Source organism: Elgaria multicarinata, chromosome 6 (assembly GCF_023053635.1).
Source record: "Elgaria multicarinata webbii isolate HBS135686 ecotype San Diego chromosome 6, rElgMul1.1.pri, whole genome shotgun sequence".
NCBI classification, from domain to species: domain Eukaryota; kingdom Metazoa; phylum Chordata; class Lepidosauria; order Squamata; family Anguidae; genus Elgaria; species Elgaria multicarinata.
In genome coordinates, this window is record NC_086176.1 from 11931965 (window position 1) to 11946942 (window position 14978).

The window sequence follows — 14978 nt, forward strand, 5'->3', positions numbered from 1 at the left end:
GGAACCGCAGCATTCCTAGGAACACAGTCTGAAACCACTTCTGTATTTATTTATTTATTACATTTATATACCACCCCACAGCTGAAGCTCTCTGGGCGGTTCACAAAAGTCAAAACAGTAAATGTTAAAAAGTATACAAAATTTAAAAACCATCAGAAACATAAAAACAACAGTATAAAAAGAGTATCCATTTAAAAAACAAAAGTTCTGGGGTCCGTTAAAAAACAAACTTAGCGTTGTTAAATGCTGTTAAATGCCTGGGAGAAGAGAAAAGTCTTGACCTGGTGCCTGAAAGAGAACAATGTTGGCGCCAGGAGAGCCTCATCAGGGAGATCATTCCACAGTCAGGGGGCCATCACTGAAAAGGCCCTCTCCCTTGTTGCCATCTTCCGAGCTTCCCTCAGAGTAGGCACTCAGAGGAGGACCTTAGATGTTGAGCACAGTGTACAGGTAAGGTTCATGTTGGGAGAGGCGTTCCATCAGGTATTGAGGTCCCAAACCATTTCTGTAGGTAGTAGGATGTACACTTTTCTCCAGCTCAGTAATTCCCAAACTACATGATGGGGCAAACTAGTTTGCTGTGAAAGAACTGCTCATGTGATGTTGAAAAGTAAGTCTTCTGTTAGCCCAAAGCCCCCAGCCAGAGAGCAAGCTATTTGCTGTCTCTGCATGATTTACTGTTCTGGTTTGGATTCAGGAACCATATCAAAACCAGTGACTCATGCAGATACACAGAAAGTGGGCTTCTTTAGGGGGTGTCTATTCCTTTCTCCTAACGCACACTACAAAGCAAACCATTTTCAGAGGGAGAGAATTTTAGCTCAGAATGAAAGTGTCCTTCAGCAACCAGGTTTGGAAAACGCCACACGCCAGTATCTGGCTTACCCTGTTAAAGAATGCCACACTGCAGCCAAACAAGCTTTTTTCCAGTAACTGTTGCTGAGCAGGTATGCTTTTTTCCCCCTCCCGAGTCCTCACATGGCTCACCACGTTGCTTAAATATTTACCCTGTTCCAGCTTCACTACTCTTTGGCAGCCGGTGTCCATTTCTATGGCCAAGAGCCAGGTTGTCTTCAAAATACTGTAGAACATTGACTCCATCTTCCAATAACATTTCTCTACTTAAATGGAAAGATTCGTTTACAGGACGGGTATATAGGTTGCGTTGTTCTTAGCTTGGGATGCGTGAGTAATTGTAAACATGCCCGTGGGCATCACACTTCAGTTTTAAGAGTTGCTACTACCAGAGCGTGAGGGGTTTTAAAAGGAGGAACTAGGGATGAACGACCATCTCTGTCGTGTCTAGCCCAGCTCCCCCTGTTTTGGAAGAAGATGTTTCAGCTAATCAGTCAGAATCAGACTCTGAAGTAGAGGAGTTGGCACCAGACCAGCCTGTACCAGTGGGGGAGATACCTCTCATGGTTGCAAGGGCAAATTCTACACACTCAGTGGGAAGCGATGGCTCTTCCAGAGGAGAGAACCCCGACAGGCTGGCTGAGGCAGGCTAACACACACGGACCGAAAGGAGGGTGTGAGAAAGTCAGCTCAGAGCCATCTCTGAATCAGCCTCTCTGAAGTAACTGGCTTTGGGAAACGGCTTTCTGTTCTTCTTGATAGGACCATTGTCTCGCTTAGTTTGCATAGTTTTGCTCAAGGGGGAGTTTCCAAGAGGCTAGACTCTCTTCAGGTGGGAAGGGATGTTAATTGCTTAATAAAGGCTTTGTGGATTACTTTGTCTCCCATTGAAAGCAGGAGTTTCCTGAGAAACACGACAATCCCGCTCCTTGACCCAGAAATGAATGGGACCCCCTTGAGTGTTCTACTCAAATCTCAACACTCCACAAGATAAAATTCCCAGCAGGTTGTCAGAAAAGGGATTGCATTCTCCGTCCCTCCGCTACATTTCTGTGCAAGAGGAACTTCCCTTTTCCATGACCAGCATAGAACTGCAGCGTGTTCCATTTGTTTTCTGCCACTCTGCACAAAGGGAACCTCTCCGGTGCAGAACGCGGAAAAACAAGGCGTCTTTCCCAGAAAATAGATGGTGTTAGCAGCAGTGCTTTCTGGGCAAGGCTCCTAGCTTTCTCCCTTGGCACATGGCGGCTTCTCCACGCAGAGCAGGAGAAATAAAGGCACTCTGCCCAGGAAAGGACCCTACTGAGCAGTAGAAAATGTAGCAGAGGATTGTGCAGGATGGGAGGGAAGTCCGGTCGCAGTGATTTTTTTCTCAGAGAAATTGAGCAGGGCTCTTCACCCATTCAAGCAGCTCCCCCTACACAGTTTCTTGGAACACTCCAAATATATAGGGAACCCAAATGATTGTGAGGTTAGAGTGTGCTTCACAGGATTAGGGGGAAAATGTTCAGCTGCACCATTTTAGGGGCTGGAGTACAAACCTTGCAATGCAAGACACAAGCACAGGTTTGCTAAGAGGTGCTCAGCTTCCGTTCTTTTTTAAGTAGTGGATGGCTAATGGAGGTATATTTTGGGCAGGGAGGCCATTTTTTTAAAAAAATTGTGGTCTAGTATCAGAGTAGTGTGGTGTAGGGTGACTTAGATCTTGGCCATGGAGCTCACCATACGGCTGTGAGCCAGTCACTTTCCCTCTGGATGCAAGGACTGCAGGATTCAACCTGGGTCCTGTGGATTCCCTATAAAGCGAGGATGAAGATGATGCCCCCCATCTTGAAACAGGCATGGAATCCAGCAGAGGGAACAACAGCTTTTAAAAAGCAGTTTCAGGGGGGGGGGGCAGAAGGCAGGCAAGCAGGCGGAAATGTTTCCCCATTCTGCCACATTATAGCCAGTGTGGTGTAGTGGCTAAAGTGTTGGACTGGGAGTTGGGAGATCCGGGTTCTAGTCCCCACTCAGCCATGGAAACCCACTGGGTGACTTTGGGCCAGTCACAGACTCTCAGCCCAACCCACCTCACAGGGTTGTTGTTGTGAGGATAAAGTGGAGAAGAGGAGGATTGGGTTCCTTGGAGGAAAAAAGACAGGATGTAAATCTAATAAGTATAAAATAAAATAGGGACTTGGTAGCAGACCCAAGATTGCACCTGGATTGGCCATCACCATGTCTAGTTTGCTCTTTAGCCTACCCTAATTGACACAGTTGTTGTAAGCTTAAGGTGGGATCATCTCCAGTGTGCCATCTTGAGCTCTGTGGAAGAAGAGTGAGCACCAAATGCCATAAATAACTTTCGGGGATTTGCAGATCTGCATTTACACCTATTTGCTTTTAGAAGAGACCTTCCAGGGTTACCTACAGTAGCGCTACAGTTCCCGCCATTTTGTCATACTCTAGCATGACTTGAACCCTGTAGACAAAATCTATTGCTGATTTGGCTGCTGATGCCTCCACAGATGACCGTGCCCCAGGCTGGGCGCGTGGACAGTTTTTCTTGCCTCTGAAGGGATAGCCCTTCCGGGGGGGCGGGGGGAGTTATTTTTTCTGGTGCTTGCGTCCCATGGCACTATTGCCCCACTCTGGGGGTCAATAAGACTGGTGTGAGAAGTAGCCCACTGGCTCACATGGTCTTCCTTGACAATGTGATCAGACCGTGCTACGTAGGATCCAGTCAGTGGCCCATTGGGATCAACTCCCATGTAAGATGTTCTCAGCCTTTAATAAGTTTTATTATCCTTTGCTTGTACGCTTACCTTTTTAGACAGAACTTGATACTAGGCCTCACATTGTAAAATGTCTTTATTTATCCGTGCTGGTAGGCATCCCTGGCTTATAACTGGTTTACTGTCTGCATGTGTTTCAGGACAGTTGTGCAAAACGGGTCTTCGTTCGCCCACCCGCACTGCGAAGCAGCTCTTTCCTCTGGCTCATTTCTCCGCATGCCCCAGCAAAGGCGGGCCGCCCTGCAAACCCTCACAGCCACCCCCGCTGCCACAAAAGAAAACGGTCAGCAGAGCCGTTTCCTCTCCTGATGGCTTCTACTGTGGACCAGCCTCGCCGGCAAGGGCAGCGGTTCCCTCCAGTCCCAAGTTGAACTTCAGTCAGTCGGAAAGTAACGTCTGTAACCGTGAGGAGCCCCTGTTTGGCTGTCATTTGGGGATTAACCAACGGACATTTTCTTCCTCGGAATCACTGGAGAAAGCCTTCAAAGGTTCCCATTTCCCTTTCCCCTGTTCTGGAACGAACAGCAATCCCTGCTGCAGCCAGAACAAAAACTTGCCGTCTCGTTCTTGCTCCCAACACAGCATGTCCACCCAGGTCTCCTCGGGTTCCAGCCTCCAGCTCCACAACCTGCTCAGCAACATCGACAGCAAGGAGGGGGTGTACGCCAAATTAGGGGGGCTCTACGCGGAGTCCTTGCGCCGCCTTGTTTTGAAATGTGAAGACTGTTTTATGCGTGACCAGAAGAGTGAGCTGCATTTCAGTGAGAACAACTGGTCTCTCTTCAAACTGACGTGTAACAAGCCTTGTTGTGATTCAGGGGATGCCATATATTACTGTGCCACTTGCTCGAAGGACCCCTCTAGCACCTATGCAGTGAAGGTATGTAGATGCCATTTTTGTACTGCACGAATGGGGAACCTTTCCCCATGAACCACAGGGTAAGTCCATCGTGGGCTGCAACCAGTAGTGGGTGGAGCCAGAGCCAAAAGTGTTCAGGGTTTGCAGCATTGCATTGCGTTCTTTCTCTGTGTGCCATCCCACCCCACCCCTTCTCTCTCTTTCTCTCTCTCCCTCCCTCTCTCTTTGTTTTCTCTCGTACACATGGGACATGTCTACACCAGTTGTTATGCCGGGAATCACACCAGGATCATCCCTGTGTGTCCACATGACTCACAGGGGATCCAGGGTCAGGGAGGGAAGATCCCTGCATTTCCCCGGGATAACCGGAACAGCTTTAATCCCGACTTTTCCCGCGGACTTGGGATCATCCCAAGACTGCGTGAGGTGTGTGTGGCCGTCCCGGTTTTGTCCCAGCTCCTCGCAAATAAACATGGGGAGCCGGGAACCAGACATGGGGCACGGAGCTCCTCAGGTGCTCTGTGCCCATCGAGGGTAGGGAGCGGGAACGGGGTGTGTGTTCTTTTTTATTTACCTTTTTATTTTCGCTGGAGCACTTGAGTGCTCCAGCTCTTCTTTCTTTAAAAAAAATGGCCGCCGCAACGGGTGTAATGCCCGGGATGTCACGCAGGCGCGTGTGCACTGAGGGGGAGGATCTAGCGATCGGAAAATCGTGAGATCTTCTCCCCTCCCTCCTGGAACGCCAGGAGGTCTAGACATGCCCATGGAGCAGAAGAGGAAGCCATTAGCAGAGCAGTAGTTCAGGGAGCCCCAGTATTCAGAGTTGGGTGGTGTTGAGGACCTCATGAAAATAGGTTGGGGCCCACATGTTTCCCTACACGGTTGTGATGACTTGTACTGCCTTTTTGGCCTTTTCGTTGATGTCTTGCTGTCAGGAACAGGGCTGATCTCATAGGTATAGGCAACAATTCTACTACTTCACTCAAAACATGTATTGTTGAAACCCCTCAAAATACCTTTGTTATTTCATTTGAAAAAGAACCTCCTCGTTTGCTTTGAATATTGCTTTAGGTGAAATACAGGTCAAGCTAGAGATACATGGAATCCCCTAAAAATGTCAATAGCCTTTAAAAAAAAAAACTTGGTGCACAATCCTATGCAGGTTTAGACAGAAAAAAAATCCTATAACTCCCAACATTCCCAAGCCTAGGGAATTCTGGGAGTTATAGGATGTCCTTCTGAATAAACATGCATAGGATTTGCGCTCAGGCAGACAATTTTCACTAGGTTATTTTATTTTATTTTTAAAGTATTTTAGCTTCCTTCAAAATTTCTTACATGAGAAGGATCTTCCAAATTTGCTTGAATTTTACTTTAGGAGGGAAACTGCTGTCAACCTACTTACATTTAGTAACATACAAGCACGAGAATTTTGCTAGTCTCATCAGTATGTCTCCTTGGAGGTTTTGCCTGAGGAAGAACCACCAAATTCACTTCCAATTTTAATTCAGGCAAAAATCAATGGAAAATAGCATCTAGCAGGATTGAGCCCATTTAGAACCCAGCACACGACGAGAGAGTGCCTTAAAAAGGCAAACACAGCAAAATGTTGAGTCCAAAGTGCCTGCTCAGAGCAAGCAGAAACTCAAAGTCAGCTCCAAGGAATCAGCCCAAAAGATACCAAATAAGAAAAAGAGGGAACACTGAGTTTACACAGCATCTGTTGATAAGCCTGCAGGCAGCAATTCTGCTGTCCGAAGCGGGCCTGCTGAGAGGCTGGAAGGCCAATAGGATGCAGCTGTGGCTTCCCTCCCAGCGCAGGTAGAGCAGAGCAGGGATGGGAAGAGTCCGGACACCCACATTCCCATCAAGTGAAGTGCCAAGAACAGATGCGCCGTGTATCTCTGTAATCCCTGGGATGCGAAATTGGCACAGGTGGCTTGGGAAAGAATGTTCAGAGGCGCAGGGCACAATGCCCTGGGGGGTTTCTCTCACACACGCCCCATCAGAACGAAGGAGCGCTGCACCTTTTCCCTGACCTTAATTTCTGTGAATTTCTTAGAGCGCCTTGCTATTGCGTTTATGACAGGGATTGGCAACATGGCTCCCGTGGGCACCAGGGCACCTTTGGACACCTTTCTTGGCCCCCACCGCCTTGCCCTGCAGCTCCTACTTTCCCTTTTTTTTCAAATAACGAAGTTTCTTACTGGCAGCTGGGATCGCTTCAAAGGAAAATAAGGGCCTCTAGTTGCTTACTTTTCTCATTAATGCCTCTGAGCAACCAGGATGATCAGGGGTCTGGAAACAAAGCCCTATGAAGAGAGACTGAAAGAACTGGGCATGTTTAGCCTGGAGAAGAGAAGATTGCGGGGAGACATGATAGCACTCTTCAAATACTTAAAAGGTTGTCACACAGAGGAGGGCCAGGATCTCTTCTCGATCCTCCCAGAGTGCAGGACATGGAATAACGGGTTCAAGTTGCAGGAGGCCAGATTCCAGATGGAGTTCAGGAAAAACTTCCTGACTGTTAGAGCAGTACGACAATGGAACCAGTGACCTAGGGAGGTGGTGGGCTCTCCCACACTAGAGGCCTTCAAGAGGTAGCTGGACAGCCATCTGTCAGGGATGCTTTAGGGTGGATTCCTGCATTGAGCAGGGGGTTGGACTCGATGGCCTTGTAGGCCCCTTCCAACTCTATGATTCTATGACTTGCTTATGAAATTAGGATCGCAAGTAGATATTTTCATCTGTAGTACATCTATTATGTGGACAGTTCCTCAAATTGCCAGCTGGGCCCTAAAGGGTTGCCTACCCCTGGTTTTATCACAGGTTGCCGTGACGTTCTCAGGTTTTTCCTTCAGCCATGAGGGCTGGAAACTTACCTTTTTAAAACAAGGTGACATTTTCAAAAGAGTGAAAATGTCACAAAATGGCTCAGCGATTGCATCTGTCCAGCCTTGCTGTAGTGATCAGATTACAGTTTTTACATGGGACAGGCTACACAAACGGCCTCAAATTCCTTTACATGAATCCTTACCAGACCTTGGCAGCTCTGAAACATGCATAATTTTTAGTCCCGCCATCTCTCTTCCTCCACGCGGTGTGAATTGGGGGGACTCATTGTCAATGCAGCGCACGGAGCGCCGTCTGCAACGATGCCCATTTCACAAAAGGAAAAAGGCCGGCCTTCCTGTCGCTCAGGTTGCTTCACTTAGTCTGGACTCCCAGCAGATGCTTACTACAGACAGAGAGTGTGATTGCAAGAGAAAGAGGACAAACCCTTTTTTTGTTTTCATTGCAGACCACACGCATGTGTGTCCCCCCGCATTACAAAATGCGCCTTTATTGTCTGATGCTGGCAGACAGTAGCACACTGAAGTTCAGCCAAAAGAGAGCCGAGATCCCAGCTCGGCTGCTGCACAAAATGTAGCTAGGCAATTTTGAGGAATGCTTTCATTTTCGTTGCTGAAATATTTCTAATAGACGGTAGTTTCAGGGCTTAGCAGCTGAGTCTTCTTTCTTGGCCCTGCAACTGTCGCAGACATGAAAGAAGCGACTGATCAAATCACTGCCTGAAGTCAGGCTTCAACAAGTCTGTCGATTTGGAAGTATGAGCTCAGACAAGGTTCTTGTCGTCCCTTAGAGCTAAGGCACTGTGGTTCATCTTTTTTCTCATGCACACAGAATGATAAGCTGAGTTGGGGGTGGGGGAACGGAGTCAAACCGTTCTCTCTTCCAAAGCTCCCTCTTGAGGCTGAACCGCACGGTTGACAGGAGACTGGGGACAGGGGCCGTGGGTCTGCAGTGAACATGTAAAAAGAGGTGGGGTGGCGCAATTTAGAAGGGGTGCCATAGCTGGGGGAAGAAGGCAGAGGAGAAACGGCAAAGCATGAACCACCCCAGCTGTGTCTACTTTTTCTCTTCCCTAAATTGCACACACCACCACCAACCCTGTTTTTTAGATGTTCTACCAAGGCTCAGGTTCTCAGATTCTGGTCTGCTGCCAAATGTGGCACTCAAAATATACTCCTTTACGGTGACGCTGTAAGCCTGCTTGTAATTCAATGATAAGATCAGGATAAGCGCAACACTGGTTAGGAAATGCAGGCTGCAGCCCTTTTGCTCAGTTTGGTTGCTTAAAACCAACAGGATCTTAAGAGCTTAATTCTGCCCGGCAGGGCAGCTCTAGAGAACAATCATGGCATATCATATTCCATGTGAAGTATTTGCTTCTGTTAAGGACATGAACATGCATGTAAGGTGTGGTCCTATGCCTGTTCAGATAGAAAGAAGCCCTCCAGCAGGGTGACCATATGGAAAGGAGGACAGGGCTCCTGTATCTATAACAGTTGTATTGAAGGGCTTTCAGCAGGTGTCATTTGTATGCATGCAGCACCTGATGAATTCCCTCTTCATCACAACAATTAAAGCTGCAGGAGCCCTGTTCTCTTTTGTATCTGGTCACTCTAGGTAAAGAGGGCAGGTCTCCTGCAGCTTTAACTGTTGTGATGAAGAGGGAATTTCACCAGGTGCTGCATGCCTACAAATGACACCTGCTGAAAATCCCTTTTCTATGCAACTGTTAAAGACACAGGACTCCTGTCCTCCTTTTTATATGGTCACCCTACCTACAGCTCCCAGCATGCCCTAGCCAGCCATGCTGACTGGGCATACTGTGAGTTGTAGGCCTTCTTTCTCTAAATAACCATACAATTGCACTCTTAATGTCTTAAAGTGCCCCATCCTCTAACCTACAGCAAGCAAGAGCATTTAAAAACTATTAATAATATATTTTCAAGAAAGAGTGTTTTAAAAAAGCATTGATAAACAATATTTTCAATATAAAATATGATTAAAACCAATCTACTATTCAGAAATCCATTAACCCAGCCCCCTATCTATTCCCAACCACTGAATGCTTGTCTGATATCTTGCAAATGCAAGAGAAACAACTTTGACCTCAACTATAAGACACTTTAAACACATTGTTTTGTTCCTGGGTCTTTTTGAACCTCTTCAGACTCTATATTAATTGAAATGCAGAAAAGTGTTCAGGGGCATCAGGCGAGCTTTCGCCTTTCTTGCCTGTCTTTTATTGGAGGGGGGCTTCCTTTCTTTTAGCACTCAGTCAGGGGCAGTGAATGAACTGCAGGATTTGGAGATAGTAGCATTTTCTGTAGAATACAAAAAGGCTGACTTCTTGTTTTTTGCATCCAAGCTAACAGGAAGACCGCATTGCTCCAGGGGCTTCAGAGCTCTTTGGCTACATTCCAGCCCAGGATCAGGTATAAATAAACCCTCAAATTAAAGTGCCTCAAAACACAATGTTGAGGGGCCATGCAGTATAGTAGACCTAATGGGTTATTAATATAGCAAGCCCGTTAATATAACAAGCCCATTACTCCAAGCATGCAGGGCCTGGCTTTTGGTTTTTTTAAAAGAACAAAACAATAAATTGGCATGTATTGAGGAAGTGGATAAAAAGCAACAATTGCGCTCGGTCCTACCCATCTTTTTCTCAGGGAGTTCTAAGAGGAAATGTGCTGAAACGACGACGATTTATTTTTATTATTTATATAGCACCATCAACCTACAAGGCATTTTACAAGGCAATGTAAGCAAAAGTTAGATTTCTGCCCTGGAAAATGGGCAGTCTCAATTCAGATTGGAGGATTTGAAAAGGAGGCTAAGCAGGAAACAAGAGGGGGTGAACCTGTGTGCATGCATGGGGCTTTCCCGCAAAGCCACCAATAAAAAAAGTCAGGCGCTTACCCCAACTTTTTTGGCCGGAGCAAGGTGAATACTTTGCTCCAGCTTCATTGTGGAGGAATTCCCTGGCTGAAGGAGACCTCCAGTTGGTCACCAGAAGCCAGGATGAATGTGGGGGGACGCAGATGACCGCCAGAAACCCCGCTCTCTCTCCTGGCATGGGGAATACCCAGCAAAACCGTGGGGTTTTAGTGGGGATGCAGCACCATCATAGAATCATAGAATAGTAGAGTTGGTTATAAGGCCATCAAGTCCAACCCCCCCGCTCAATGCAGGAATCCACCCTAAAGCATACTTGACAGATGGTTGTCCAGCTGCCTCTTGAAGGCCTCTAGTGTGGGAGAGCCCACAACCTCCCTAGGTAACTGATTCCATTGTCATACTGTTCTAACAGTCAGGAAGTTTTTCCTGATGTCCAACCAGAATCTGGCTTCCTGTAACTTGAGCCCGTTATTCCGTGTCCTGCACTCTGGGAGGATCGAGAAGAGATCCTGGCCCTCTTCAGTGTGACAACCTTTTAAGTGTTTGAAGGGTGCTATCATGTCTCTCCCCCAAGTGAGGGGCAGAAAAGCCTCATAGTAAGGCCTGGGTATGTTGCTCAAGGCCAGTGTTGTGCTGAATTAATTCCGTAGGGAGATTTCCTCCTCTGTATGGGGTGCTAGGCTCGTGGAAGGGGATGGATCGTGCCACTTCATTTTACTAAAATTAGTTCATGAGATACAAACAACAAAGAGTCCTGTAGCACCTTCAAGACTAGCAGGTTGATTATGCCACATGCTTTTGTGGACTAGGGTCTGCTTATTATTTATTTATTTATTTATTTATTTATTACATTTCTATACCGCCCAATAGCCGAAGCTCTCTGGGCGGTTCACATATGCAAAGCTTATGCCGTAATAAATGAATTCGTTTTAAAAGTGCTATAGGACTCTTTGTCATTTTGATCGCAGAGAATGAAAAATAGGAACCATTTTAGAATTGTAATTTAAACACCTTAGCCAGCTTGCCATGAGTTTTGCTGACTTGCAGTGACTTAACAAACACGCACCAATGTGCCCTTAGCAAATTTATTTATTTTATTTATTACATTTTTATACTGCCCAATAGCTGAAGCTCTCTGGGCGGTTCACAAAAATTAAAACCATAATAAAACAACCATCAGGTTAAAAGCACAAATACAAATCGCAGTATAAAGTACAAAATATAGCAAACCCACAAAACCTTTTGCTATAACCCACAAAAGACAAACCTGAAATGGAATTTAATGCGAAAGGCTATTGGGGGAGGGGGTCACACATTGAGAAGCCAAATGACTCAATTTATGATACGTATTTAATATTTTCTTTGAGGGGTTCTGCCTAGCGTTTAAAGTTACTTATACCTTAAGTCTTTTGGATGTTTTTGGACTTTTGAACTTGCAGATTTTCTGAACCCTGTTATCCCTCCTCACTCTGCTGTCACCATACGTGTGTGTGTGTGTGTGTGTGTGTGTTTCTATATATTGACTTTTTACTTTTGACAAAAGTATGATTAATACATTTAGGAAGTTTTTTCATGGGGATGCTCCCACCCACCCACCGGTTACCTTAAAGCGCCACAGCCTTGCAGCTGCCGGGTGGGGACAGATAATCCCCAGGGTAGGAGGAAGCATGGTCTTTCCAGCGTCCATTCGGTTCGTCAGGCCTGCCCTCTGCCTGGCCTTCCTTCCTGCTCTTCTGGTGACCAATCACTGGCTACGATCCGCCCTCAGAATGCCCCCGCCTTGAAGCCAAAGCAAACAGACAGTGGGTAGATTTTTATTTATTTATTTATTTATTTATTTATTTAAGGATTTTTATGCCGCCATTCAGCCAAAAAAGGCTCTCACGGCGGCTTACAAAAGTATTTCTTGACAGTCCCTGCCCATAGGCTTACAATCTAAAAGACATGATACAAAAGGAAAGGGGATTGGGAGGGAGGACAAGGAGGGGGAAAAGGAAAGCAAATTCAGGCACTACAATCTTAGTTGCAAAGTTCAGCAGTTAAAGTTGACAGCAGGAGGGAGGGGGCTCTCAGCTGGAGCTGGACCCAGGCACGGTGGAGAGGTATAATCAATGCAGCACCACTGCACAGCCACCACAGGGTAAATATGATAGCACTCTTCAAATACTTGAAAGGTTGTCACACAGAGGAGGGCCAGGATCTCTTCTCGATCCTCCCAGAATCCACGACATGGAATAATGGGCTCAAGTTCCAGGAAGCCAGATTCCGGCTGGACATCAGAAAAACTTCCTGACTGTTAGAGTAGTATGACAATGGAACCAGTGACCTAGGGAGGTTGTGGGCTCTCCCACACTAGAGGCATTCAAGAGGCAGTTGGTCAGCCATCTGTCAGGGATGCTTTAAGGTGGATTCCTGCATTGAGCAGGTTGGACTCAATGGCCTTATAGGCCCCTTCCAACTCTACTGTTCTATGATTCTACAAAATAGGGCATATAGACCCCCTTAAAAATAAGCATTTCAGTGGTAAAACAAGTCTTTTTGTCTAGCTTTAGGGCAGGGGTGGGCAACACCAGATATTTGGGCCTACAACTCCCATCAGCTGTAGCCATCATAGTCAATGATGAGGGATGGTGGGAGTTGTAGGCCAAAACATCTGGAGGGCCACACATTGCTCACCTCTGCTTCAGGGGGTTTCAAACCAGGGACCCTTACTGCTGGTAATGGATGCCAGACTCTTCTCAGCACCTCTGCAAATGGCGCTCCTGCAGCTACCTGCTCAGCAGGGATCAGGTGACACAAAGGGCCATTAGGGTTCCACCTCCTCCTATAATGCTTCTGTTTCTGGCCTGGCTCATCAGTCTGAGCAATCTGTCATCTCAACTTCCCTCAGACGTGGTCCTCCGTGGCCCACCTGCTTCCCAGCCTGCCTGATCTGTACCTGCTTGCTTGCAGTCAGATCAATAGCTGTGATGTTTTTGTGGGCACACACTTCTCTGGAGCCAGTTCTTCATTCCCTTACCTCCCCCTCCTACCTCCCCCCAAAAGAAAATGCTCTTCTCAGCCTCTGCCCCTTTTCTGCTTCCTCTTCTGCAGATCTGTAAATCCCAAGACACTAAAGCCGCCGCCTCCTGCTGCAGCCCCTCTGTTCCCATCCACTTCAACATCCAGCAGGACTGCGGCCATTTTGTCGCCTCTGTGCCCTCCAGCATGCTGAAGAACGCCCCCACGGATGGCCAGTGCCCCTCCCGCGCCGGCGCAGAGCAAGACTGCGTGGTGGTCATCACCCGCGAAGTGCCGCACCAGACCGCCGCTGATTTTGTCCGGGACTCCGGGCCTTTCCACAAAACGAAGCCAGAGCTGTATGAGCGGCGCGTCTGCTTCCTGCTCCTGCAGCTCTGCAATGGGCTGGAGCACCTCAAAAAGCACAGCGTCATTCACAGGGACCTTTGCCTGGAGAACTTGCTGCTGATCCACTGCAGGCCTCTGCCCGGCAGCTGCGGTCAAACCAAAGAGGACAAGCGCCTGCCCAGACTCATCATCAGCAACTTTTTGAAAGCCAAGCAGAAGCCGGGGGCTGCAGAGTCCAAAGCGAAGAAGAACCAGGCCCGGCTGGCTCCCGAGATCGTCTCCGCCTCCCAGTACAAAAAGTTTGACGAGTTCCAAACCGGCATCCTCATCTATGAGCTTCTGCACCAGCCCAACCCGTTTGAAGTGAAGGCCGACCTGAGGGAGCAGGAGTACAGCCAGGACGACCTCCCGCCCCTCCCCAACCTCTCCATCTATTCTCGGGGTCTCCAGCAGCTGGCTCACCTGCTGCTGGAAGCAGACCCCATCAAACGCATCAGCATCCTCGAGGCCAAGCGGGTCGTGCAGTGCCTGCTTTGGGGGCCCAGGAAAGACCTAACAGACCAGCCCCTCAACCACGAGGAAGCCCTCCACGGGACCCTGCGCAACTGGATTGACATGAAACGGGCGCTGCTCATGATGAAGTTTGCCGAGAGGGCCGTGGACGCGGAGCGCAACGTGGAACTTGAGGACTGGCTCTGCTGTCAGTATTTAGCCTCCGCGGAGCCATCTTCTCTCCGGAAGTCCCTGAAACTGCTTCAGCTGCTTTGACCTCTGGGGCGTTTTAAAAACGCGGCGCCGGTTCGAAGAGAAATTGCACAAGAGTTTTCTGGGAGAAACTAGATGGGAAACCGTAGGCATGCCAGTTCCCTTTGGGAGATGATAACTGAGTAAAACAGGCCATGATTCATATTCAAACACACCTGCACAAAGATCAAAATCCGTGTGCGTTTTGTGCTAAGGATCATTGTGGGTGTTGTAAACTTGTAAACAGTGTACCTGGAATCTACCGCCAAGTGTGTTGCATTCTGTGTAACTCTTGGTAACCTTTTTTAAACAGTGTGTTTTTCCTAATTCGGGGGACTTTGTTCTGGCAAGATTCTGTTTTGTTTTGTTTTGTTACCATCATGGTGAATGCCATCACTCTTGAAACAGAAATCCATTCTTTGTAAAATGTCAATACATTAAAACAAAAATCTGAATATGCTGCCCCACTATAGCATAGAAAATTCAAGAAAAACACCCCTGGCCGGGACTAGGCAGATTCAAGCCCCTCCTTTGAACCTTGCTGCGTCTCCACCCTGCCCATCTACTCCACCATCTACTCACGATACATGAAAGCAGGAGTGGATCCGGTTTGGGGGAGAAATGGAATAGATTGAGCCAGAAGG

At 47.6% G+C, this 14978-nt stretch overlaps 1 protein-coding gene across 1 annotated transcript in view; it reads left to right on the top strand.

The window, feature by feature from the left end:
* PRAG1 (PEAK1 related, kinase-activating pseudokinase 1) overlaps positions 1-14721 on the top strand; it is a 59403-nt gene extending 44682 nt beyond the window's left edge. The window contains exons 5-6 of the mRNA XM_063129030.1: positions 3773-4512; positions 13336-14721. Coding sequence (XP_062985100.1) covers positions 3773-4512; positions 13336-14358 — 1763 coding nt within the window. The 3' untranslated portion in view covers positions 14359-14721. The remainder of the gene's footprint in view (positions 1-3772; positions 4513-13335) is intronic.
* Positions 14722-14978: the final 257 nt, after the last annotated feature.